General features: G+C 38.3%; 1 protein-coding gene across 13 annotated transcripts in view; it reads left to right on the top strand.

Annotated features, from left to right (window-relative positions):
* The window catches only part of PAM (peptidylglycine alpha-amidating monooxygenase), a 262,191-nt gene that overhangs the window by 228,307 nt on the left and 6,240 nt on the right, over nucleotides 1–27,644 (top strand). For all 13 annotated transcript variants that reach the window (XM_081132109.1, XM_081132114.1, XM_081132121.1 and 10 more), the window contains 8 exons: nucleotides 867–996; nucleotides 10,958–11,074; nucleotides 12,861–12,933; nucleotides 13,815–14,025; nucleotides 14,636–14,836; nucleotides 16,881–16,996; nucleotides 22,695–22,794; nucleotides 24,808–24,861. In XM_081132109.1, the coding sequence (XP_080988235.1) occupies nucleotides 867–996; nucleotides 10,958–11,074; nucleotides 12,861–12,933; nucleotides 13,815–14,025; nucleotides 14,636–14,836; nucleotides 16,881–16,996; nucleotides 22,695–22,794; nucleotides 24,808–24,861 (1,002 nt within the window). The remainder of the gene's footprint in view (nucleotides 1–866; nucleotides 997–10,957; nucleotides 11,075–12,860; nucleotides 12,934–13,814; nucleotides 14,026–14,635; nucleotides 14,837–16,880; nucleotides 16,997–22,694; nucleotides 22,795–24,807; nucleotides 24,862–27,644) is intronic.

Here is a 27,644-nt window from a genome sequence, read left to right as displayed (position 1 = left end):
CTTTTCTGCTTCTCAGCATCTCTGCTGAAGCATTGGAGGGGGGAAGAAATATTGACACTGATGCAGCAGATTTCATGGTACCTTCATAACTATATATCCTAGCGCGGCTCCCTCACACATCATCCGTCTTTACTTGTGAGCATGTTTATGACGGGATTAGCGCAAATGAACCCAGCTATTCTCTGTAAGTGTATTCAGACCAGAAATGAGAATGATTTGGAAGCCATTCAGTCACAGAGTTTCTGTGATTTTTTTCCTCTTTTTATGTTAGGAAGCAGTGAAAGAGAATCTCCCCACTCCCATTTTTTATAGGAACACTGAAGTTAGGAAAAATGAAATTGGTATCTTATATAGTTCCTTGTACAAGGGACGGTTTATTGTAGGATCTAATGTATATTGAACATCCAGAATTTACACAGGAGTTAACTGAGAGAGGGAAAGAGGGAGGGAGAGACAGAGGGCATGGGGGGGCTATGCTTATTGGCCGTGGTATTTATATTAAAATGATGCCATCCATGTTGCCATATTTTCCAAAGGTACTCATTTAAAATAAGAATCTTGTTAAGAAGAAGGCGGTTTCACATTTGTTCTTAATAACTTAAGGGTAAGCAGGTTTTACAGACATTTTATCAATGAGAAAAGAGAACATGTAATTCCCAAACAAGTTCACAGTCGCTTACTTGATTTCATAGGTCCAGAAGCTACTTGGCATGTGCATGTGGTATATCATATGTAGAGCATGGCTTGACTTTTTTTTCTCTTTGCATCTAGTGATGTTACTGCATGCGCTGCTTATAACCAAGTGAGTCTTCATGAGGTTACACTAGCTTTCTTGTTTACACTAAATGTATGGATTTATCTTTTAGATTTCCATGTAGAAGAGGCCCTGGATTGGCCTGGAGTATACTTGCTACCAGGCCAGGTTTCTGGAGTGGCTCTGGACCCTAAGAATAACCTGGTGATTTTCCACAGAGGTGACCATGTCTGGGATGGAAAGTAAGTAATATTTTCCTGTCAAAGAGCAAATGAAAATAAAAAGAGCATGTATCACTTTTCATTAAACTAAAAACAGTGGTGAGAGAACAGTCAAGGTTCTTTCTGAACTTGATTTTTGTGAGCAAAATATGTTTGTTCTTTTATTGTATTACTGTGACAAGTAACAGCACATGTGACAAGTAACTCTAGTGCATTTTAAAACGAAGTTGGAGTTTTATCAACTAGTTTATGAAAAGAAGGAAATAACAATCTATGATTCTGCCTACTTGCCATTTTTTGCTCCGTACAAACTTACCTTCACATTTCTAAGGAGAAGAATACTGGAGGCAGTTAAGAAATTGGCTGAGGAATTCTAAGACTTCAAGGAAGTATGAGAAAAGTTATTACTGGACTATTAATAAAGCACTTTGTTATTTAGATACTGGGTAAGGACTATTCTAAGGTTGCTGGACTTTCCCTTTCCTTTGGATCGCTCCATACCAGTTACAACAGGTAGCTTTCTGGAGATTGTGGCTGGAGCAGTGTGGCCACCACATGTATAGAAATAATCAGTACCCACGTTGAGATGCTGCCTGTTATAGGATTATAAGCACATTTACATGATTGTTTTTTTAAAGATTGCTCCAAAATTTAGCTAGTTATTTTAATTCTCCTGAGTAATGAATATCCATTCATTCATTTCTTTTGTCACAAATTTACATACGAAGGTAAATTTTTTAAATATCAGTTAAGTGGATCAGTCTCCTCCTTTCAGGTATACAGCTATAGAGTCTGGGAAACTGAGGCTCCACATATGTAGTCCCGTTGTTCTTGTCCTCCATTCTCACAGATGTTGATTAAACTTATGCTAACCCTGCTCTGTCACATACATGTCTATAGTTTTCTTTGTGCAGGTGAAGGTGGAATTTAATCAGCATTTCAAAATAGATTGGTAGCTTTGTTACTGTTTAATTGTCCTTTCCAGTTGTCACACTTGAAAATGGACTCAGAGAAAGAGATCACTTCAGAGTTCAAAGGAAACAGTGGAACTCAATATTCCTATCCATACATCTTTGTTTCATCGTCTTAATCATTACTGAGCATCTAATGGTATTTTAACAAGTGCTTTTAAAAGCAAACTATAACTATTCATTGTAGAATAGTCTTCATTTTAATGAATATTGCCACGTTTTCTGCATGGATTTCTAGCCTCATTTTACCAGACAAGAAAATTGCAGCATCATTTTTCTCCCATTGATGCTATTTCAGCTGGCTAAAGCTGAATTTGACCAAGTCCAATTTTCCATTTTTATGTCATGTTTATTCCAGGTAAACAGCAGGAGCTGGATTAGCTTAATTGAAAAAGGGGGTCAGTAAAATGCAGCTCCGGGTGGGAGATGACACGAGACTCTGAAACAAGAGCCACATAAGAACATTTTCTGTGACTTACATGGTCCTAACTGAAAAACTGCTTTTCCCGGCATCTAGCTTTCATCTGGATAACCAGTACCATGTGTAATAGATTCCAGTTTCATTGCCAAAGCCCTGGTGTGTTTATCCTGATAAATGGCACCAACAAAAGGGTGCTGTTGAAAATGCAAGAAAATGCCCTGTTCTTCAGGGCAGATGTGCTGATTCAACTGGTTAAATCTCTGTTTCTTCTTCAGTCTTCATCTACATCTTTCATACGTGAGAGTATTTGTTATCTCCCTCTCCTGCCTCTCCTACGTTGCCAGCTGGCCTCTAGCACCCTTTGCAACCTGTGGTTGTGAGAAAATTCTCTCCCAGCACTCAGATCTCTGCTTTCAACACTGTCTGCTTTATTATTCATGAAGGGAATTAGAAGTGGGTTGCTTGGTTCGTTGTTTGCTTTTTTTTAGAAGAATAGATTCGGATTTGTGGGCTCTGCTCTTTGAGCAGTCATGCATGATCACCCTTCCTACATACATAAGTCACATTATTTAAAATAAACGGAGTGCATAGTTTTTCTTCTTTCTTATTAAATACTCAAGGATTGTACCCCCAAAAAAGCACTTTCCTGTAGAATTTGTGATGTGCTGGTGAGAGACTGGATATTAAAGATGGTGTGGAAATTGCATTTGTGTTGCTACCACTGCTTGGATAGAGTTGTGATAAATCCTGCATTAGCCTTCCTTGGAATCTTTCCTATCCTGATGGTTCTCATGTCCACAAAGCTGTAGGTTCCATAAGGCCAAGGCTTGCTCTAATCAAACCTGAGCACTCTGTATCCCCCAGTTTTTATACGGTTATTCTTTTAAGTGTCAGACAGTTCTCGGAGTTAATAATCTCTAATTATACTTGTTACCCAAGGCTCCTTTGACTTCATCACACCATCTGTCTTTGTAAGTATCATTACTCTTCATTCTTACCTGATATCCCTAATCAGCCCTCGCTTTTGTACTTAACCTTGCTAAATAAGCATGACAGCCAAAATCATCCTCATCATCATCATCGTCATCATCCACTTAACCTCCTGACAGATGATTGTCACTCCCTTTCTCAATTTGATTTCCGTCTCCCTTCCTCACTGTCTCTCATTTCAATATGGCTACTTTAAGAAGCTTCTTAGAGCTGAAATAGGAAAGGCCTATTACCAGCAGGGTGTAATGAAATTTTAAAGAGCCTCTTGTCTGCCCTGGTGTTAGGGCAGCATGGCAGCTAGAGCTCTTTAAAGTTTAAATGGTTCCCAGCAGGAGCTGGGTAACTCCTGGCTTACTAACAGCTGTTCCTGGGTCTCCGTCTTAAAATCACCCCCACTGTCAAAGACTCACTTCTTGGCCTTTTATTTATCTCAGCTATGGTCAAAGTTCTACTATGCAGGACTCACATCACATACCCACTAAGCCTAACCAACTGTTTTACCCCTAATTTTTTAGGTATTAAAAGTTGTTTCCGTTATATCTTTTATTATTTCTTCACATGGAGTTGAAAGAGATCTTGGAAGTTATATCACTTGTGATCCTTTCTTTTACGAACAAGAGAGAACATCCAACCCACACTAGCTTAGGAAAAGAGGAAATCCGTTACTGTGTATAAATGAAAGCTTCAGGAGTATGGTGGCCCAACAAACATCAATGGGATCCGTTTTTTTTAACACACTTTCTCCTGATTGGCTCCATTCTTAGGCCCTGAGAATCCATTATCATACTAGTTTCACAGAAGAGATAGTCTATATCCCTGATAATTCAATAGAAAATTCTTAAATTGAGTCTTTAGGCATCCTTCAGTCTGCCTTAGGTCATGTCTCCCCGGGGCATCCCTGAAGCAGTCATTGTGGGCAGAGGAGTGAAATCCACTCTTCGGCTTAGCCTCAGGTTTTTTGTTCTATCCCTGGAATGTGAGAGTAGAGTTGACATCATCGGGAAAAAATGGGCTGAGAGAAAAGCTCAGAATGTTGGGTCAACTAAAGAAAACTTGAGGTTTCTTTGGCGCAAAGCAGTGCAGTAGACATCGGGCACCCAGAATAGCACGTGTCTACCAGAGAGCTAGTCTCCAGCTCCCCCCCTAAGGCAGACATCTCTTTACAGAATCTTCTACAGTCAGCCAGTGCTTGAGTTCTTTCAGTGCCAAGAAATTCCCTAGAGATGAGGCATGCTTTTCAATTATGGGACTCATCTAGATGTTACAAGGTTCTTCATTATGTTAATCTCCTATCTGAGTCCATAACTCCACTTCGTGATGCAGAATGAATTTACTCCCATTTGCCCAGGTCGGTTACTTGCCTGTTTGAAGAGAGCCTTATCTTCTCCAGACTAAATATCCCTCAGGCCCTCACCCAGTCTTGATGCTGACATGATACCTTCATCTGAAAGTGCCCTGGTTTCTCAGCCCTTTAAAGTGTTTGGTTGAGACTTGGCTGCAATACCTCATGTATTATCTGATCTGCAATACAGTTACTTTCCTCCATGTGTATTCTAGATAACTATTAGCATTCAAAGATTGTATTCACTTTTCTCCAGCAGTAATGTCACCTTTTGTTGCCTTGTGTTGAATTTGTAATATACTAAGACCTTCAAATGTATTTTATAAATCGTGCTCAAGTTTTTACTGGAAATTTAGACTCATGGAGTGTTTTTAAATTCAGGGCTTCATTCCAATTACATTTCACTTCGTTAGATTTAGCATTGCTTCCATTTTCAGATATCATTTTATTCTTAATTAACCAGAGAATGAGCTATCCTTCCCAGCCTCGTTTGTATTAGATCTGCTCGATGAGCAGGCCTGTCATATCTTCATAAATGTTGTTTATAAAATTTGAATAGTTGAATGGTTGGTTAAACAAGTTTTGTTCTTAGAGATGTAGTCTTCAGGGAATCTTCTTCCACTTGCCCCCCAAATAGCTCACAAACCTTCTCTTCATCAAGGCTTTATGGAATTTTGCCAAATCTGTTGTTGCAGAAATCTATCTGCTTCCTAACTTTTCAGACAAGCCAGTTCAGGATTTGCCTCAATCGCTTTCTGGAGACTCGTTTAAGATACCTGCTTGAAGTTCTACATCTGCAAACTCTTTCATAGCCTAAGAGTTAATTATGCCTGGAAAACAGAACCCAAAGTGACCTTAGTGCCTGCATATCTGAGAGAAAATTGTAAGGAATTCTACAAAAACAATTGTTTCCGTTTTCTACCCTTCTCTCTCATATTGCCATTTCCCATTTCACTCGTTACTTTCTTCCAGTTTTATGCCACATCCTCTCATTCTTCTTGGTTATGTGACTATTCTTGCATCTCTTCTACAGACACACGTTAAATTTGATAGAGTACATTCCCAGTAAGATAAAACCACTTTTTTTTTTTTAAAGACAGGAGACCTGGGTTGGAATGTTGGTTATCACTTTCTAGCCTTGAGACCTGCATCAAGACATTTGAAGTCCCTAACTCTCAGTCCAAAAAATGAGGGCTTTCATACCTGCCTTATTCTGTTCAGTAACAAAAACCAGGGCTCAGTGATTTGTCCCCAAGTGCCCTTACTGATCAAACAGAACCCAGCACCATGCTATCTGGTTCTCTGTTCTTCTCATTCCTGTTTGTGGTTTCTCTGGTGCTAGGTCCATCTGGGCACTAAATAGTCATACTGGTTTCTTTGCTGCCTACCTTCTTTGTTCAGAGGGATTTTTTGCAATGAGTATATATTCAGAAGTAAGGGTTTTTAACGTCGTATCCAATTATATCCCATTGACAGTCTCTGGCCTTTGTACGGTATGCCTGCGCTTTCCTCACATGGAGGGCACGTTTCCATTTATTTTCTCACTTGACAATCTATAGCTCTTTCTCCAGCTTCTTAGTTTATAGAATTACAACATTATACTTTATTTCTCTCTTCAGTTGCTATTATTTATTTTGTATTCCCTTAATTTTGATGGATGACGCAGAAGTTTATTTTCTTCCCATTCTAGTTCTTTCTCTTTGTGACTATAGTAAAGCATCTCTTCTCCGCCTTATCTAAACTGTTTGATTAGCTGCTAATGTGCAAAGTCATTAATGGGGGATTCAAACTGCTAAAGTAAAGAACTGATGAATTACAGCCCACAGGCTGCAGTTCAGTCTTCTCGGCTGAGCGCTTTTTCAAAGGAGCAAACAAAGATCAGCAGTGCTCCAGGCACTGTGAAATGTACAGGGTGTTATTATATCCTGTAAAAAGTTAAATGTGGTTGAAATAAGACTTTTCTGCAGCATATAAGGCAGGGTAGCTGCTTTAGAACGCCAAACAAGCAGTTTGCTGTAGCAACCGTGTCTCCAGCTCTCTAGTCTGAAATCCATTTGTGAACTGTTCAAGGGTTACCTTCCTTTGAATTACAAGAGCGTTTATAAACTAGTTTATTTGGCACATTTTGTGTGTGTTTGTGTGTGATCTTTCCCAGTTAAGAAAAAATATCAAGTTATTTTCCTACTTGCCCTGTGTAACTACGAGGGGTCAGCTGTTACTTGCACGAAGCTCCAGCCATCCCATGTGAAAGGACTGGGACTGGCCCAGCAATCAGGTGAATGGCTGAATGTCCCTGGATGCTGCCAGTTTAAACATCCAGTCATCTGTTGAAGAGTATCGCAAAAGATTTTCAATGTAACGGCTGGGCCTATTGTGTTGTGGTCAATTCTTTTAAAGCTGTAATCTTCCTAAGAAATCTAGAATTTTATTTGCTATTTATGTTTCTTAAGTAAATTGGTGTGTTTAAGTAGAGTGCCATCTTTGGTTTTTGTTTTGTTATGTTTACTTTGTGTTTTTTCTGTTTTGAGAGGTGGTAGTTAAATGAACAGATTCTCTATAAACAGTAACTTCAAGAATTTATCTAATCACTGAGATCCTTAATGGATACAGGGGAATTGTAGTAATACTATGAATAAAAATCATAGAGATATGTAGTAGAGATCTGATATTTTCTGTATATCCAATTTTTATTTAAAATATCTGGTATATTTACTCTGTAGCTTATTTGGTTTTGTTATTATTTTTCTTTTGGCTCCTTCATTTGCTGTTTCACAATTTACTATAACACCACCAAAAAGTGAATAATAAAATGAAAGAGCGTGGTCCTCAGGTTAATTAATGTTACTATTTATTACCACCACTTGAAATTTGACATTTCTAGATTATGAGGAGACGTGCCCACACACAAATTGTTTCTGTTTGATACCTTTTTTCCCCTACATTTGTGGGCAGTGTGGAACAGTGCCATTGATAAAGGATGTCTTTCCCTTACCTCTCTCTCAGTTACATTTTCATTCAGTCTGACTGACATAAGGACTGTGGGTCTGGGTTATTTATATTTCTTCCTTTACCACAGCCTTTTTTTTGGAAGACAAGTTCAACATTTCAGGTTCTTGACTCTGAGATACGTGGCTGCCAGTGAATTAGAGTTTAACTTAGAGTTTACATTTTGAAATATTTGAGTGCTGGAGAAATAAGCTGGAGCTATAAAAAGCATGCTTTAAGTTACAGTAGTTCAGTATATGCTCCTGGGGAAGGGGTTCTCCTTTCTACTTTCTCTTCTATAAGTTGTAGGAGTGTTATTTCCTAAAATAGCAGGACTGTAGGGCCAGAGATTTAGGACTGATGGGGAATATTTAAGTGAATGACAAGACAGACGAAAGGGGCAGTTTCTTCCAGAATGACTGCAGCCCATTTCTTGAGGAAGTTATGAACAAGTAAATATGTCAAGCTTTTTGTTCGTTTTGTTATTTTGCAAATAAGAGGTGATGCGAAGTTAGGTGTGCTGAGGTCTGATATGCTCTGGTTTTATCGGGATATACAGTTGGACTGCCACTATTACTAGCTGTCAGTAGTGGGTCAGGACACTCTCTGCATGTGCAGTGATAGTACTTGGTAAGAATTATGAGGACATGGTGACTTTCCCTGTTCCTAACTCTTGGGGGGGGGCAGGGTAGAGAAGTTGTGTACTAATACATTCCATGCCCAAGCAAATATACTGCAAGAATTAAAAAAATTTAGGAAATACAAGAGGAAAATCTAAATATAATTAGTGGATGTTTTCAGTATCAATCTCGTGGTTATGATACTATGTTATAGTTGTGCAAAATGCTGCTATTGGGGAAACTTAGTAAACTGTACAAGGAATCATTCTGTATTATTCTTACAACTGCATGTGACTCTACAATTATCTTAAAATTTCAGTTTAAAAAAAAGGGTAAAACAGATCTTTAACTTCTTATAGTCAGGGAAAGCATAATTCCACATAATTTAGATGGCCTCTGTGCCATTGCAAAGCACTGAAATGTTTCTAAATAATGATGAATATAAGACTTAAACCATAAAGGATAACAAATGAAGAGACTTTATCCTATTATACACGAATGTGAAACTTACAGCATATTATGAGTCTCAGATATGAACTTACGTTATCCAATCTCACAGGTTGGGGGAAAAAATCTCATTGATGGTCGAATCTGGTACCTTCTTTTTCTAGAAAATTAGTTCTGATGTTTTTAGTACAAAAATTCGTATTGAAAATAGTTTCAGATATAGCATAAACTCTTTGGTGTTTTATAGTACTGAAAAAGACTGACTTCATGCCCTGGCCGGGTTCCTCAGTTGGTTGGAGCATTGTCCATACACCAGAAGGTGGCAGGTTCAATTCCTGGTCAGGGCACATACCTAGGTTGCAAGTTCGATGCCCAGTAGGGGTGCGTACAAGAAGCAACCTGTAGATGTTTCTCTCCCTTTCTCTCTCTCTAAAAATCAGTGAAAACATATCCTCTTGTGAGGATTAGAAAAATAAGTAAATTTAAAGAAAAAGATTGACTTCATGTTTGCCCTTTACCAGTTTCTCCTGATTTAGTAACGCCTTTTATACTTTTACATTGGGTCTAATAAAATTTCACATTTCAATTTAATAACGATCCCATGAATATCTTCTAAAATCTGTTTCATTAGTGATGTTGCTTCCATTTCATAAACTTACGTATATTTTTTCTAGATACCACTGTGTGGTTTTAACTACAGCATATACAAAAGTGTTACTTCAGTTTTAGGTTGACACACCTGAATCAATATTTTGTGCTCAATTGAATGGGTCATTAATAAGAACTACATCAGGGACTTAATGTTATCTTTCAGGAAAAATATACCCAAAAGACTATAATAGTCAAGAAGCTCAAATAATTGTGTGATGTATATTCTTAATGGCAAGAGAATGTATTTTGAAATTTTTGTTCTACTGGGACTCTATCTAATTTCCATAAAAATATCAACCACCTAATCAATAGGTGTATGACAGATTTGAGTAGCCTGTTGGTTTTCCAAATTACAAATATGTCTCCATAAATATTTAATGTTATTCAGGTTTTTTTGCTTATACAATTGAACTGCAAAATATTGTTTTTTACAGCCTTGTCTGAGTCTATAAAAAAAATTTTATTTTATAGAAATAGTCATTGATCATCCGTTGACTTTCATCTAGGAAAATATACATGTTTTACAGACACACACACACATGCACACACATCTCAACTATGTGCTGATCCAATTCTTTGTGTTTGAAAATGTAAGTTGGCCTCTTGGTGCTTAGTATATTTAAATACCTCTATTACATAAGCTTATATTAGAAAAGTTTGTCTTTGTCCCTTATCCCAAGTAATTTTCCAAACAGGAATTGAAATAAGTACAATGTCTGTGATAATTGTCAACTTAAGGAAAGACATTGCTAAACTAACAATGCAGATAGAAATATAAATGGAAAAATATATATAAACATATATGTTCATACTATCTTATAATAACCTGGAAGGCACAGAGTTTAAAAGCAGAAATTGTCACATTCTTTTTAGTTTTTACATTAATTATTACACAGTTGTTCATTTTGAACTTATAGAAAAGCTGTTATATGGGAAAACTTTTGTGCCTCTAAGTATATTTTTGAGAATCAATTATGTTTTATATTTTTGAAAAATTTTGGACATTCTGCTTTGTATCCTTATAGTATGACTTGTCTGTTGTACCTATGGCTAGTACAATAGCAACATATTTTTGACCACTACCTTCCCTACAATGATGTACACTTTCCTTATCATTACAGAGAAAGTTAAAATAAGTTACTCTTTCTTTTGTAGTTTGAAAGAAAATAACTATTAAAATATTTTGAGGACCTTTTAAAAAATATTAGTTACATTAAGAGTTTTAGGTAGTGTTCCTCAAATTCTCATGAGTATGAATCACCTGGGGATCTTGTGAAACTGCAGATTCGGATTCGCTTGATCTGAGACCTTGCGTCTCCAGGCAGTTCCCATGCCGCTGCTCCATGACCATTCTGAGCAGCACAGCTCTGCAGGCTCACGGTGTGTGTGTGATCCAAGATGCTGAAATGTCAAGGACAAAGAGTGAAGTCACATACATCTGAGCTCTTCTCTTTATTCTATATTTAAAATCTCAAATAAATTGTCTACAGTTCTTAAGTTTGTTGACTTGGTTTATTTTTTTATTCTAATGCTTTTTTTGCTTTTTTTTTTTTAGCTCTTTTGACAGCAAGTTTGTTTACCAGCAAAGAGGACTTGGGCCAATCGAAGAAGACACTATTCTTGTTATAGATCCAAATAATGCTGCAGTGCTCCAGTCCAGTGGGAAAAATCTGTGAGTTAAATTATGTATGTTGTTGAGGCGTGTGCTACAGACAGTGTTGGGTACAGAATGCAGGAGAGTGCATCGTTAGGTCTGGTCTTGGGAAGAGCATGTTGTGTAGCAGTGGTGAGAAAGCATAGCTTAAGAAAACAGGAGACCAATTGGGCCATCTCACCTTTCGTTTTCTAAATAGGTGGTTCTAAACCCTGACTGAATATTAAAATCACCTGGAAGCTTCAAAAAAGGTAGATTCACATTTAGTCTGGCATGAGGCCCAGGCATCAAAAGACTACTAAAGCTCCCCATGTGATTCTGATAGGTAGTCAGGCTTGACAGAGCCATGGATACACATAGCTAGTAAAGTGAGTTGTGGGCAGCTAGATCTGAAGATTAAAAAAATGATTATTCAGCAGAAAAGTTATATAAGGCTTTTCTTTCCATCTCAAAGTGAAGGTGGAACAAAAGTCCTTTTTATCTTTCCTTGTTATGCATAGGTAATTTGGCTTTGAAAGCCACTCATTATCTGGTCTTATTCCTAGATGGCATTTGGCAGCCAAAAAAAAGTTGGCTGACACATCATGGTCATTGAAAGAAAGGGGCACTTGCTTACAGTGTCCTCAGCCGTTTTAACGTGGCATCTTCAGGACTATTCCCTGCTCCACCTGCTTAGGCACAGGGAGAGCCAGCTTCTTTGGAAGGCAGGGAGCCATCACTTTGAATGCAGCTGCTTATAGAGATGGTGATAATTAGAGTTTTTATAGGATTCTAAGATGGTGAGTCAGGGGCCAAATTCTAATTCCAGCTCCACCACCCAGTGTGTTTGAACCTGTCTGTTTTGCACTCCACCCATTAATCAGAAGCATTCTCATTCCAGAAAGGAATGAAAGAGGGAGGCAGAGCAACGGCTGCTAAATCAAGTTGGCCAGCAGTGGAGTGTCTGTGTCAAAAGCATATCGTAACTCTCACATTCAGCCACCAAAACAGAGATCTAGTTCAGTTAATTAATCAAGATCACAGCCTTGGCTCATGAAGAAAGAAAAATCTGTCGTGCTAGTGTGATGCTAACTCAGGCTACAAGCTGACAAACATAGCCTGGAGATTGTCAGATGTCTTTTGACCATAACCATATTAAGATATTGTCCATGTGTTTGTTAATTCTGTCTAAGTTCCTTAAGCCTATGAGCTCCTGTCTACATTAATTTAAATTCTCTTACCCAGATCATCCCCATTGATTTGTTAAATAGATTAACCTTCTCTAATGATTATCCAGCACACTGATGGGCCCAGCCCATGTCTACAGAAAGTTTTCTTTGGGTTTTACTGTTTTTAGTAGGCACTTTTAAACCTTTTAAGTCATATATTTGATATTTTATATTAATACCTTGAATAATTATATTACCTTGCTGTATATTTAAATGATTCAAACTATGTAAATCCATTTATATTTCTCTAGACAAATGTGTTTATGTTAACGTTTATGATCTTAAAACTTGTTTTTAAATTGATGCTATTTGTGGGGTTTAATATACCATACTTTACAATAAATATTTGTAATTTACATACATGTAGGCTTCATATACAGATTTTTAAATGATTAAATGCTGCTTAAGATTTGTGACGAGGAGGTCTCTTTTTATAACAGGTATTTTCATTTAACAATTCATTTTGGTCTTCTTTTCTATTGTAATGCAGGTACACATTTATCAATTTATATTGCCTTTATGGATTAATTACCAAAAAAGTCATCGTATGCTTTGGGAATTAATATGAATTTAAGACAATTATTTTTATTTTGCAGGTTTTACTTGCCACATGGCTTGAGTGTAGATAAAGATGGAAATTACTGGGTCACCGACGTGGCTCTGCATCAGGTAATCTCCCATTTGGCAGTTATTCAAATGGAAGCTAATGAAGTTATGCTTTCAAAATGCTCTGGCTTTAGCTGGGTCTTTTTCTGTGACCCAGTAAGTTTATAACAAGAAAAAGGAACAGCCCCATCTCAAATATTTCTCTTGGAAGTCAGTGCTATGGGAAAAGGTAGGCCAAGCCACCTCTCTCCTTTGAATTGGCAGGAGCCTGAGGGCCAGCCTCCTCCTTTGCTTCCACTTTGCTTTTCTCCTCTCTGTCCCCAGGTCTTAGTTCTATTTCATCACTTGTGTTTTATGTTTTCTTTTCTTAATCTTCATTAAGTTGAAGGTGAAGTCTCTGGTACATACATGTTTATGTATAAAATATCAAATTCTTGTCCTTTTATAAAGAAGTTATATTTCAGTCACAGAAGAGTAATAAGGTCTTTCCCTCAAAAGCAAAGTTCACATTTGATACCTGTTTTGAGAGTAGGTTGCAAAGAGCTAGGAAACTAGGTGAGGGGGGAGCTAGAACTCAGAAGACAGAGCTCCAAGGGTCTTCAAACATTTCCTCAGTAAATACTTATTGCTCATGTATTGCCCAGAGAGCACTGTCAGGTAAGGAGAGAGAAGGAAGTGCAGGCGTGGATGGAGCAGGACACCCTTTGCTAGTCTTCATTGGCCATGAATTCCTGGATGACCTTGAGCAAATCAATCAATCCCTATAGCCCTCATTCCTTAAATGAAGGAATCGAACCAGATGATTTCCAGTTTTTAAAAAAGTATCTTCTTTTAAATAAGTCTCTGGGAGCTTACACTCTAATGGCCTGTGCCAGTGTCCTTAGCCATGTGGGCAGGTGTCAGTAATAACCATGCAAATAAGGCTTTTGTTCCTTTTGAAAAAGGTGTTCAAACTGGATCCAAACAGTAAAGAAGGCCCTCTGCTAACCCTGGGAAGGAGCATGCAACCAGGCAGTGACCAGAATCACTTCTGTCAACCCACCGACGTGGCTGTGGATCCAGAAACTGGAACCATCTATGTATCAGATGGTTACTGCAACAGTCGGATTGTGCAGTTTTCACCAAGTGGAGTGTTCGTCACACAGTGGGGAGAAGGTACTCAATGAGACTCTAATTGTAATTCGTAGCCAGTATCACTAGGAACAGGAGACTGGTACCCCTCACTCCCTTTAGGATATAATTGTTCCCTGTACTGGGGCTCTATATGTGTCCAGTTGGCTTGTTCACAGACACACATACACACACGTCTTATAAGATGAAAAAGAATACTTCTACCCCAAATTTTGTTCAAATAGACTGCAGGTGTAGGGAACCTTTTTTATGCCAAGGGCCATTTGGATATTTATAACATCATTTTCGGGCCATACAGAATTATCACCTTAAAAATTAGCCTGCTCTATTTGGTCAAACATTTAATTAACTCACCCCTAATGTGATGGCTGAAACTGCTTCTCTTTGGTGGGGCCAGACCAAATGATACGGCCCGCGAGCCAGACGTCCCCCACTCCTGAAATAGAGAGTAAATATGTAATGTTTGTGGATAAGAGATATTAATAGAATGCATTTATAAACTGCTTTACCTTATTTTTCCTCTGGTTCCAGATATTTAATGTTTTACTATCACGAATCTGGAAAAAAAAACTTTAGAGTCAGACTTCTGGTGCTATTGCAAATTCTGTATCTGCCATTTCTCTGTGTTTCGTAGAGTCTTCAGGGAGCAATCCTAAACCAGGCCACTTCAGTGTTCCTCACAGCTTGGCCCTTGTGCCTCATTTGGGTCAATTATGTGTGTCAGACAGGGAAAATGGTCGGATCCAGTGTTTTAAAACCGACACCAAAGAATTTGTGCGAGAGATTAAACATGCATCATTTGGAAGAAATATATTTGCAATTTCATATATACCAGGTATGTCATCTTAAATTATTTTTGTGTGTTTTATCATAATATACTCCATTCTTAAAAATTATTTGTCTTATCTTAACATGCTCTATTTATAATTTTTTTTCTTATTAAGGGATTGAATATGCCTTATATACTAGATCTTAAAATAATTTTAAAACTGGTAGTGCATCGTAAATCAGTTTCAGCTGAAAGATTATTGTTGTTTATATGGAAATAATGGAGAACTCAAAGATTTAACAACCATTTGTAGTGGGTGAAAACATTTTCCCCAAACATTGATTTTTATTTTTCCTTAATTATGATCATCTGCTCTAGTTAGTAAATGATTAATATTATGGCTTCATATATCATCAGCAGATGGCATATGCTTGAATAAAATCAGTATTCAAAATACCTCTGTTAGGCATTTTTTTTAAAACTGGTGGCCAATTTTTTTTTAAAGATAAATATGTAAAGTAAGCGAGGCTCATGTCTAAATGCCAGGAGGAATAACCAATAAATTCTGGAATTTCTTTCTCATTTTCAACATAGATTTTCTTGACTTGAAGAAAACCAGAAAAATAATCCAAACTTATAAGATCTACTTGATTCACACTACAAGATAACTTAGCATAATATTTCTTTAAATAATGAAAACTTACTGAACAATTGAAAATGCATGTAATTTCTAAAATTCATATTTTGCCATAAATTTTATTAAGTATATCTAGTATATCTATATTAAAGTAGCATTGACTATTTATAGGCATCACTATAATATTTATATTTCTCATGCTTTTAGAGTTGCATGTGGCTACTCTCTTCCCAAGCAGCCTCCAAATTATTTAGGACATAAAATAAAGGGATTCAGGTGGCTGGTTAACCCCAAAGAATAAAAAATTTTAAAAAGTGATAAAAGACTCTCATTAATATCCTTAAAAGAGAGTCTCATTTTGATTTTTACCTCACATTTAAAGAATACATTTGGCAAGACCTAATAAAGAGGGTGGTCAGGTTTATAGCGAATAAAAACAAATCAGATACAAAGAGAAAAGCACCAGGAGAGAAGATGAGAGGAAATCTGATTCAAAACAGAATCTAAGCAAAAGATGACGTGTATTACCATTGGATTTCTCTCTACGATATTGCACAACAGTAATTGATATTGACAGTGTTGTTTTTTTACAGTGACGTGCAAAAGAACCCTATTCTGAAATCCTTAAAGAAAGATAAAAATATCTTCAATAGTGGTTTAGTGTTGTGCATATTTTGTGTTTTAATTCTTTGAAAAATGTCATATTCACTCATCTGAAGTACTTAATTAGCCAAAAACATCACAGTCTCTGTTATTTTGGATAAATACTACTATACTAAGAAATATAATTTTCCTACAAAGAGTACTCATTGAATTAATATAAATAAGATGGTCTAATTTTCATTAATTATGAAAAAAATGTATCTTTGGTAATCTGAAATATGCATCTCACATTTTCTAACTTGTTTAAAATCAGACCATTCTTCTACCTATACTATAACTTACTTTCTTAACATATTTTCCTCTAATTCATCTCTTAATTATAGTTGATGTTACATACGTTTTTTAAAGATCTGATACTTTAAAATGATTTGCTTAAATAACCTGACTCTTCCCAATACCTATTTAGGATGCCCGTAATATCTGTATCTATGTGTCTATACCTATATGTATATGTTGCTATTGCTATACCTGTATCATCCATTTCTATATCCACATCCATATGTATATCCATGTCTATTTCTATATCTATCTATATCTATGTATTCCTGATTTCTACTGACTTCCTAAGTGGAACAAGCCTAGCATTTTCTGTTTTTTCTATTACAAGTTTAGTCTCCTAACCTGTTTGCCCTTGATCTAATTATTACTCAAAAGGAGACATTTGTTAAGTGTTTTATTTTCTGCTCTGGTTGCCAACTGTAGAGACCAGATTGACCCTATATTTATTGTTTGTGTAAATGTGCATGCACGTATTTGAAGGCCAGTCTTGCCCATATTTTAAAGAAAGGTTAACTGAGTATCTTGTCACAGGTTTGCTCTTTGCGGTGAATGGGAAGCCTTACTTTGGGAACCAAGAACCTGTACAAGGATTTGTGATGAACTTTTCCAATGGAGAAATTATAGACATCTTCAAGCCAGTGCGCAAGGTATTCACGTACAATACCTAGGTATCAGTTTTCATGAGAAAACACTAAAATGTAAGCCTTGGCATTCAATTTGTACTTGAATAATCTTTTTAAAACTCTAAGGAGATGTGATCACTTTCTTAGGTAGGTTGGTGGGCATGTTCTATTACAATATTTTATTTAGAATAAATGTCCTTCTCTGTTCTGATCAATTTCTTCAGCTGCAGATGAACACTGAATGCAGTTCTAAGGTTCTCAGTAGACTTTGCATACAATGGCAGACTTAAATTCACTGTGGTTAGAATACCAAAAAACGTTAGCCTTTTCTGGTTTCATCCTAGCAGAGAAGATACTACAGTACGCTAAACTGTACTTTTATAGTTCTCTTAGATACAAAAGAAATCTTGTGTACTTTTTTTATACTATGACTGCACTGAGAAAAAAGACTTGAAAATAGCACCTCCTGGAATTTATTCCAGTCCTAAAGACTTGGTTTTGGTAAAAGACGAAAGGCTAGTTTTGGCTTCACAAACGGTTTACCACTGTTTATTCTGACAGTGACTTTTACAGACACGGTGGCTGTGGTCCATGTGCCCACAGCCCTCTATCTTCTCAATTTACTTTCTCTGCAGTATGATCACCAAAACTATCAGAGTGTTCGCACACTGCCAAATGTGCTTGTGGTACCTGAGTTTTAGAAAATGCAGCCGGCAAAAATGCTGCAAATTAGAGTTATTTTTCAAAACTTGTAAACATTTCTTGGGCTTATTCAGATCAAAATGCATCTATCATAAGCTACCAGACAAACTGGATCTCCATACTCATAATTCTTATAGTCTTCTTTAAAATACTAAATTTGCTAGATTAAAAAAAAATACTTAAAAATGCTTAGAAGGTAAATGTCTGCCTCTGCAGTATTGGGAATGACTTGGTACAGGAATCCAGAGGGGTGCCGTCTGAGCTCTATCTCCAGAGCCCACACCCTAGATTCTCCCCACACAGCTCTGGTCCACTCCGCCTTCCCTTTACTAGAGCCCAAGGTGAATGGCTGCATACAAAACTTTGTGTGTTGGCTCTTTATAAGAGGGTGTCTGCATTTCCAGCCATGTCTCCCTGGCAGACAGAAACCTGGCTGCTTTTCACAGCCAGATGTTATGTGGGCACCTTTCTCAGTTCTGGTGCTCTGGGCTGGGAAGCCCAGCCTGGGGTTTATGCCCCAGAGTCCTCAGTGGGAACCCTCACAGCTGAGATCTCCCTCCAGAACTTCAGCTGCTGCTTGTGGAAGCCCAGCCAGTGGTCTCACGCCCCTGCACTTCCTACCAGCCTCTATGCAGTCTCTGCTTTAGGACCTTGGTCATGAGGGTGCTCTCCAGCTCGTCTTCAGTTGCAGTTGATTGTTTAGGATGGTTTTTCTATATTTTAGTTGTACTTCCAGTTTGGTCCTGGGAGAGAGTCAGTGTAGCTTCCACTCGGTCTGCCGCCATCTTTAATCTCTTGAGATATTTATTAAGTACCTACTGTGTGTCAGGCATTGTGCTAGATACTAAGGATATGATGGTGAACAGAACAGGACACATCCTCTCCCAAAATAGAGTTTTAGCAAGAGTTACAGAATCTGATTTGAAGCAAACTGAACCTGAACTAAAGATTCCAGTATAAGTTCCCTGTGTGGTTCCTATTCATCTATAATAAATAAGACTTGTCACAGAAATATTTTACCTGAAAAGCAATAAGCAATCAAATAGCAAATCATAGTTGCCCTTCAGAAAGGAATTAATTACTTTGAAAGCATATTTTACTTCATTGGTGTTTCAGATCCTTATTGATTATCCCATCTTGATTGTTTTGCCACTTTAAAACAACTTCCTCTTATGTATTAATAGAGTGAGAAGATTAACTTTCTTTCAGGTCTTCACTTTGTATTAGTTTGCCTGATTTTTCTTTAAAGATGATATGCTATGTCGGCCAGCACATTAACTTTTCATTCAAATAGGCATCTAGAAATCAGAAGTAAATGCTAAGGAAGAGGTTAGAATCTAAATGAGGCTCAGGCTCACAAAAATGTGAACAGCCCTGAATTAAAATTTCAGAAAGCATTGTGCTCAAACATCAACTTTACCAGACCTTTGATGATGAGTGAGTCACAGTATATGGATCAGCACAGCAAACGTGAAAAGAGAGGCTAACTCCAAGGTGAAATTTGCTTTTCCTTTCAATAAACAAGACTTGATATTACACCAGAACGTAGAACTTGGTTCTGTGTTGACTCAGTAAACTGAAAAATCAGTGCATGAACTTCTCCGAATTTTCATCTAATTAGATTATCATCACAAAGATTAAGTGTAGGTGAAGGAAATAATAAAGTGTATTGACTTCTATATAAGAAGATAGTCTTCTTCCAGGTCAAAAGTCAACTTGTACATAATATGTTTGTGCCTATCCACTACTTATCTCCTCTTGTGTTTCTTTTTTGTTGTTGTTGTTTTTGTTAATCTTCACCTGAGGATATTTTTTTCCCACTGATTTTTAGAGAGTGGAAGGGAGAGGGGCTGTGTGTGGGGGGAGAGAGAAAGAGAGAAAAAGATCGATGTGAGAGAGACATATCAATTGGTTGCCTCCCACACATGCCCCGACTGGGACCAGGGATTGAACCTGCAACCCATATAGCTGCCCTTGACTGGGAATTGAACCCAAAACCCTTCAGTGCGTGGGCTGATGCTCTAACCACTGAGCAACACCAGCCATGGCCTCGTGTATTTCGATTCTCCTTCTTCTACTATTACTACATTCTTTAAAAATATTTTTGTCTGGAATGTATGATCTTCATCTTTGTGTCTGTGCAGGGAAACTGAGACAGGACAATAAAGACAATAGTTCTATAAAATGCTATCAAAAATCTATGAGAACAAAGGCACATAGTTGTCCCCCAAATTCTACCCACCCCCCATTAATCACAGGAAAGACTTAACGGTCTTAATCGTGTGCTTTCACACACATCCTTCAGGCTGCCATTTTTTGTTTTCTCTCTTCTGTAAGACAGCCCCTGTGGAAAAGGAGGGAAATGATCTCCACCCCCCCATAGAAAACACCAATAACAACGATAATAAAAACTCCAGTAGGCCCAGATTTATGTTATTTCTCTAAGCTTAACCACAGAGATTGAAGTTACAATATTTAACAACACCCTAGGTGAAAGGGTCATGAAAGTTAAATTACTTATCCAAAGCTACACAGTAAGTAGCACACCTGGGTCTCAGACACGAGTCTTTGGGACTCTAAAATGTGATTCACCTTTTAATCACCTGAGGTACACATTGGTCCACCAAGGGATATTTTCAACCGCAACATAAACTTAGTGCAACATCTTAGAGAACTGTTTTACTTACTATTAAGTAAGTTTCAGCATTATTTGTGTTAAAGCAAACAAGTTATGATATAAAGAACACAAATTCCTTATGAATATTTAAGACAGAATAACAGATGTGGAGGGCAGGTTGCCCCGGGCTATGTCACCAGGTGGCCCAGGAGGATGCTGTCATTCTTTTCTTCTGTTTTATTTTGCCAGGAAGGAGTACCTTAAAAGAAGAGTTTACAAAGCCTATGTCAGATCTTTAAATCTCTTCAACTCTGAAATCCTAAAGCTTACAACATAATTTTCAGATGACACAGAGCAATAGACTGGTTCATTAAAAAGCACCTGATTGCAGCAGTAATATAGATGCCAAAGTCCCAACCACTAAGCCTCCCCTGAGCCCCTCCTGTGGCCCCAAAGTATTTCTAACAAAGCCCTTGGCTTCTTGTGTCAGTTTGAGCGCCACAGATAGAGGCTTATTGTTATTTTAGCCTTGAGCTGATGCCATCCTGCGATTTACAGATGAATCATTCACACATTCCCCCCTCACCTTCATTCCCCCACCTGTTACAATAGTTTTCCTATCGGAAAATATGGAGCACTTTACAACCATGTTTTGCAAAGCTGTTTTTAAGAACATATTTTGGTGTAGAAGAGGAACGGCCTATAATTTGCAAGTTGGTTGCCACCCATTAGCTGAACCCAAAATAAAGATGAACATTTAATGGCAGGCTTGTGAGATTTCAGCAGGGCATGCTGATTTCCGGCTCTCCGTCCTCACGCACATTTGTCACCGCTCGTTTGATAGTATAAAGGAGTGAGCCTCCTTGGTACTGCTGTCTCATTTTTCTTTTCATTGTGACAAATTGTTGCTGATCTTTAAAGCACAATGGTATCTTCAAAGCACGGATCCGGCCCCTCCTAACGCGAGCTAAGCACTGCAATTTGCCTGATTAGTGTTCTTTGTACTCAGCAAACTAAAGTGGGCAGATACCGGGTGATAAGCCCACAGCGGAGATAATGCTCCTGTTCATACTCACAGGTCCTGTTTTTGAGAACTGTGTACTCAGGCAGGCCTGCGGCCCCCAAACATCACCCGCCTCCCACCGACTGGCGGACACGTGGCACCGTCACAGGCTTCAGGAGACAGGTGGAAATGGCAGCACATTTTAAGGCTGCTCTTCCAGGAACTAGCACGGTGACCCTGAGTCCAACTGAAAGTATGGTGTTTACAAAGTGCTCCCGTCTCCTGTGCCCTGGGACTGAGATGGTGATGATTGGAATGGATATATGTCATGAAGAAAGACATAGTGAAACCCCGAGTATCTAAGTAGATACCCAAGCTGAGGAAGTATTGGAGGTAACACTCAGTTGGTTTCCTTTGTTGACTGAAAACATTGTAAACACTGTGCTTCAGAGCATGAAACCCCACACTGTTGTCTCCTGGTACACATTTCAGAAATAATCTGAATGCCCTGAACCTTTGAAATGAGTTCTCTTATCAGTGATGTATAAATAGTTTTTAAGGTAGCACGTGATAGTTTGATGGGAATAATAACCAAAATTAATACCTAGTCTTTTTTACTTGACTAGATTAAAACAGGCAAATGTGATAGTGATGAAAAGGTAGAAGAAATGTGAAGGTAAAATAAATATAAATAAATAGGTAGATATTGTAGCATCAATCAATCAACACTGTTAAAAAAAAAAAAAAAATTCTAGCCCTAGCTGGATTTGCTCAGTGGTTAGAGCATTGGCCCAAAGACTGAAGGGTCTTGGCTTTGAGTCTGGTCAAGGGCACGTACCTCAGTTGCAGGCTCGACCCCTGGCCTCCGGGCGCATGCGGGAGGCAACCAATCGATGTGTCTCTTTCACACTGATGTTTCTCTCTCTCTCTTCCTTCCACACTCTGAAAAGCAATGGAAAAAATATCCTCGGATAAGGGTTAAAATGTGTGTGTGTGTGTGTGTGTGTGTGTGTATACACACACACACACACACACTTTAATATATATAGGCCAAAGAGAATATATATATATATATATTTGGTATCTATCTATCTATCTATATAAAATCTGCTCATAAATGTTCACTTTTTTAAAGACTTGAAAGTCAGTGGTAAGGGTCTCTTGGTGTTTCTTAATGTTTAGAATTATGCCTGGCCGTCAGCGCCCAGAGAGTGAATGCTTCTCTTTGGCCAGAGTTGCTTGGATGGGAGTTATTGTTTTTTGTTTGTTTTGTTTTGCTTTTCCTTTGTTTTCTGGCTTGAGTGATGTGCTCATTGCTCTGCGGGGTGCTTCGCCTTGTTTCTCTGCCGTGTGCGGAGAGCTCACGCGCAGCCCCCTGACGGCGCTTCTTGTTCGGGCAGCTCTTCGACATGCCCCATGACATTGCCGCCTCTGAGGACGGGACCGTGTACGTTGGGGACGCTCACAGCAACACCGTGTGGAAGTTCACCTCAACTGGAAGTATGGTTTTCACAATACTATGCTGCATATTTTCCTCCTCGGTTTTATTGCTTAAAAAAATGTGGAAAAAAATGCATTTCTTTCTCTTTTTATTGATAGGAGCGGGAAGTCAAGGTATAAGTGGTAGCTGTTAAAAGGCCTGTTTCGTATTCCTTTCAGGAATTAAATTTTTTAAGTGGAGAGAAACTCTTTTTTTGTTGGCATTTATCCCCTTGTTTCCACAGATATTCCACAGGAAATGCTTGACGCCTGAAGTAATGTCTGTTATATGAAAGCCAATCTTAATTCCAACTCAGCTCCAGAGGGAGGGAGATGGCTTTGGCAAGGCAGACGGGCTGACTGGTTTCCACACAGGCATCACTTCCCAAGTGACTCTTCAGCCCTGCGTAGCTGCCGAGCACCTAGGACGCCAGCATCTGAGTCAGACACATGTTATCCCAAGTAGCAGGCGCTCTGCGTTTTTCCTTTAGGCCCCAGCTTACTCAGAATGCTGAACTGCTGTATTTGCATGTAACTCAGAAGTATGTATGGGGACAAAGAGTTTCCCTATCAGGATCAGGCAAGGTAGTATGGGAGTTTTCTAATTGCTATAAGGACGTTATTTCTAATTCTTAAAAAGTATACTAACCAAGCCTCTGATATCAGATTAAAAAACGTAAGCTTTCTAAATTAGCACTGAATGCTTAGTAAGCCACATACCTCAGTGTCCAGAAATGCTTTTAAAATATGGCAGGGTCCAAACAGTAGGAGGTGGGGTTAAGAAAAAGAGCTGAGATGATAAATTGGTGGTATTAGAAGCTGCAACAGGCAGTTTTAGAGAAATAAGGACATGTGATGAAGATAGGAAATGCTAACTAAAACAGGGGAAAATGCAAATTATAACAAGGGGGAAAAACAAGTTACAACAAAGAAATCAGATACCATACAGGTCTTGGACCCCAAGTGAATTTGATAACTGCTGTCTTCAGAATTATCCTTTGAGTAACTTTTGCTAGTTTTGTAAGAAAGACCCAGTTAGAGTTGAGTGCACAGAGGTGTCCATGGACTGTTCCCCGCCAGCATTGGCTTCACATCCCCCTTTGCAAGTGCGGCTGTCCCACCACCTGCCTCCTCAAAGAGGAACGAAAGGTGTGGGCAGACAGGAAAGCAAACAGAGATGGATAATTCCCAATTGCATGACTGAACCCAGGTTTTTTAGAATAAATACCTTTCAAGGTAGAAAAGACTTTCAGAAACCTGGCCAATATCTTCATTTTGCAGATAGGAATATGCTACTTGAACTTAAGATTCCCAGTCTTAGGCTCTTTATACCACCTTCGTGGTTGGTACTCAACAGAGATGCGTATCCAAGTCACCAGGGGAGGATTTTCAAAATACACATGGCTGGACCTCACTTGAGATCAGTAGAAAGAAGAGGAATGATGGTGTGTGCATTTTAGAAAGGCTTCCCAAGTGGTTTTGATACATCCCCTGATTGAGAAACACTGCAATATAGCGTTCAGCTTCGCAGTAGAAAAGCCCTCTGCATAGTTCAGAATGTAACCAAATGATAAATCAGGAAAATTGTACCTTTGGGATTGTAAGACTGTCATCAGAGGCAAAACAAGTGTCTTGTGTATTTGCATGCTAATATGTAACTAGTCAAATCCATATATGTCTGCTAGAAGACTCGTAAACATGGCAGAACTAGCTATCTCTAAGATGTCCACGTGAAAACAGAACTACTTGATATTTCAGAAATAAAACAGCATTATGAACTCCATAAGGAAAATCTCATTTTAAATATGAAGACCTTAGAAATACTATTTCAGCTTTCCCTAGGAGATTTTATCCAGGATTCATCGACCTTCCATCTAATTAGTGATTTGTATTAAACTCTTTTTCTAATACGATAAAGAATTTGATGAATTAAGGAAATGTTTTCTACTGAGTAAAATTAATATCAAAATTAAATTTTCAGATTTTCTTTTTGGGGATTCTGATACTCTGTCTCTTTGCTGTGCTGTGTTACAGAAATGGAGCACCGGTCAGTTAAAAGGGCTGGCATTGAGGTCCAGGAAACCAAAGGTTGGTCCGATTCCTCTTCTGACTGTGAAACCCAAGGCTGTTTGTGTTGAATTCTTTTATGGCTCTTGATTACATTTGAAAAACTATCAAGCTAAAAATATAACCTGGTAAATTATCAATAACCTCTGCTGTGTACTAAACCTTTAAACCTACATGTTGCCCCTCTTTTTCTGATAAATGGAGTAGTAGTAATAGCTCAGATTCACTGATTTCAGGTGATGAAAAGTGATTAAGAAGTCCATGTTAAAAATGGGCCAGAAACATTCAGGGAGGAAAAAGAATAAATCAGCAACTTTTATTGTAAGTATGTTAACCTCAGGCAAGCAGAAAAATACGGTTCAGTGTTCTGGAAAAGGCCTTTTCCTAATGGGCTCTAATCTAAAGGAGTGCAAAATACCTTTGTTGAGTTGGTACTATAAGGGCCTGTCAAGATTAGCTGCTCTCCAAGCTCCTATCTTAGTACCATTCAGCCCCCCAACATTTACTGAGGGTCATCTGTGTGTAAGGCACTATAATAGGCTTAAGGGAAATGAAATGGTGCCTGACTTCAAGAGACTTACAGCCTATAAGAGAGAGAGCATACATATACATATATACAAGTGAGCATATCATTGGTATATATTATCAAGAATGGGCAGATAGGATTAAGCTACTGGTAAGCAACCACTTGGTTCATATGGAACCCCTGTTGAATTATTTTCTCTCTTGCCTAGGATCAGTTAATATTTGTGCATTTTCTAGTATCTACAGGGTTTTGGCATCGTTGTGCATCGTTAAGAACTCACTAGAGATGCTCCTAACATTTAAGTAGCAAAGTGATTCCATTATTAGTTGATTTACAAACAACTCGCATAGATAGTCAGACTTCACCCTAGGCTTACCTGTTCTCCTTTCTCATGAAAGCAGGTGGAAAAGAGATGAAAAGAAGCAAGAACCAAGAGGGAGTTTAGGGATTTTATATAGGCAGATAAGAAAATACAGCTGGCTCAAAGTGGAAAGGGGTAAGATAATCTTATAAAATAAATAAGTAGCAAGCGTTTGGCATCTGAAGAGTTTCCACCCAGGGGATACTACTGAGTGGCATTCATACCCCACTCATGCAATGAAGGAGCTTCTGGTCCCCTTTTTTTTTTATCATTATGTATAGAATTATTGATAAGTGCTCTTTGCTCTGGACTAGAGATATGTTGGGAAAGATATTATTAATAGCAGCTGTCTTTATGGAGCACAAACAATGGGCTACACAGAATTATCAAGTTTAATTCTCACTCCAAGCATGTGGTAATTGTTATTACTCCCGTTTTACATGTGAGGGAGGGAAGATAAGAATTACTGCTATGATAATACGTAGCAAAGCTAGGTTTTAATCAAAGTCTTTCTGGCACCAGAGCTTGTGTTCTTAACCACTATTACTGTGCCACTGAGGAGTGATGAATATTACCAATCCATTCACCATAAATTCTCCCAAAAGCTATAGGTTGGAGAGGGCCGTAGATTTCTCTGAATCCTCTGGGGTTTCACAGTGTCCTCAAGCCATTTCTGTTTAATTAGATCCCACCAAAAAAACTCTGGATTGTACTGGTCAGGCTGTTGAGAACAGCCCAACCACACTGACCTCATCTTGGCTGGCCAGTGAAGGATGACCGGTGCTCATCCCTGTGGTTCATTTGGTCTCTCCTCAGTGCACACCACTGAGTCACTTGGTTGGAAAACCTCCCAGCCTGTGGCAGAGTGGTTCGAATAATAAATTTTACTGGAGTGTCTTGTCGTGACCGTCCCATTTTAATAGTTAGGAGTACCCAGACTCATTGAAGTTTTCTATTCCTTTTTGAACCCCAGTGACTCTCATTAAACCTTTGTTTTAAGGATTACTTTCTTTTTTCAAAAGGAATATAAATCATGCTGGATCTCCAGCATTTTTTTATCAAAATCCAGAAGCTTAATTTAAACCACCCCTTACAAAAGAAAGGGAGATACACCATCCCTGAATTAATAGTCCTGTATATACATGTTCATTCTAAATTTCCAAATCCAAGTAGCCTTTGATGGCACTCATCCCAACCATGAATGGTCACATAGCAGTTTCAGAACCAGTCTTGTGTTCTCAGGGAGTTGCGGGGATAAATGAATTTGGAAAGGAATTTAAATTTTCAAATAAAGTTACCAGGGATAAAACAGATATGCCAATATCCCACCAAAAGCATAGCCTTTGCCCCTCCTTCACCTCACAATAAAAGATGATGACAGTCAAAGTACCAGAAGGGGTATGGGAATCAAGAATTTCAAAAGTGCATTAAGTGTATCTTAGCAAGTTTCCTGCCTCATTCTCACACACTTTTTGTGAATGCTAAAGGGATCCTTTTAGGCTCTCACCTACTTTATCCATAATAGAGCCCGGTCCTAGTTCCGCCTCATGAAAGAACCTGGATATGAGCTGGCACAGTCTCGCCTTAGGTGTAGGTAAACACACTTAAGGACAGGTAGGAAATGCTAGGTAATTTGTCTGGTTAGAGTCACCTTCAAATAGAAACAAACCTTTCTTCCAAGGCAACAAGTCTTGGTTGCCAATCTGCATCTTTGGCCTGCGTTTTAAAAAATTCTATTGTCTGTTTTTTTGTTGTTTTCCTGCTTAAATGTAGAATAAACTTAAATATGGAACAACTTGTATACCTTTTCTACAGTAACAACAAGACAAAACAGTGATTGGGAAGAGTGAGAGTCCCATTTATAGCCGTCCTGGAAACCGAGACATAGGAAGGTTAAATTTGAACCGTCCAGATTTA

Source organism: Miniopterus schreibersii, assembly GCF_964146895.1.
Source record: "Miniopterus schreibersii genome assembly, chromosome: 3".
In the NCBI taxonomy this organism is placed as follows: Eukaryota; Metazoa; Chordata; class Mammalia; order Chiroptera; family Miniopteridae; genus Miniopterus; species Miniopterus schreibersii.
This window is presented reverse-complemented; position numbering and strand designations above follow the sequence as displayed.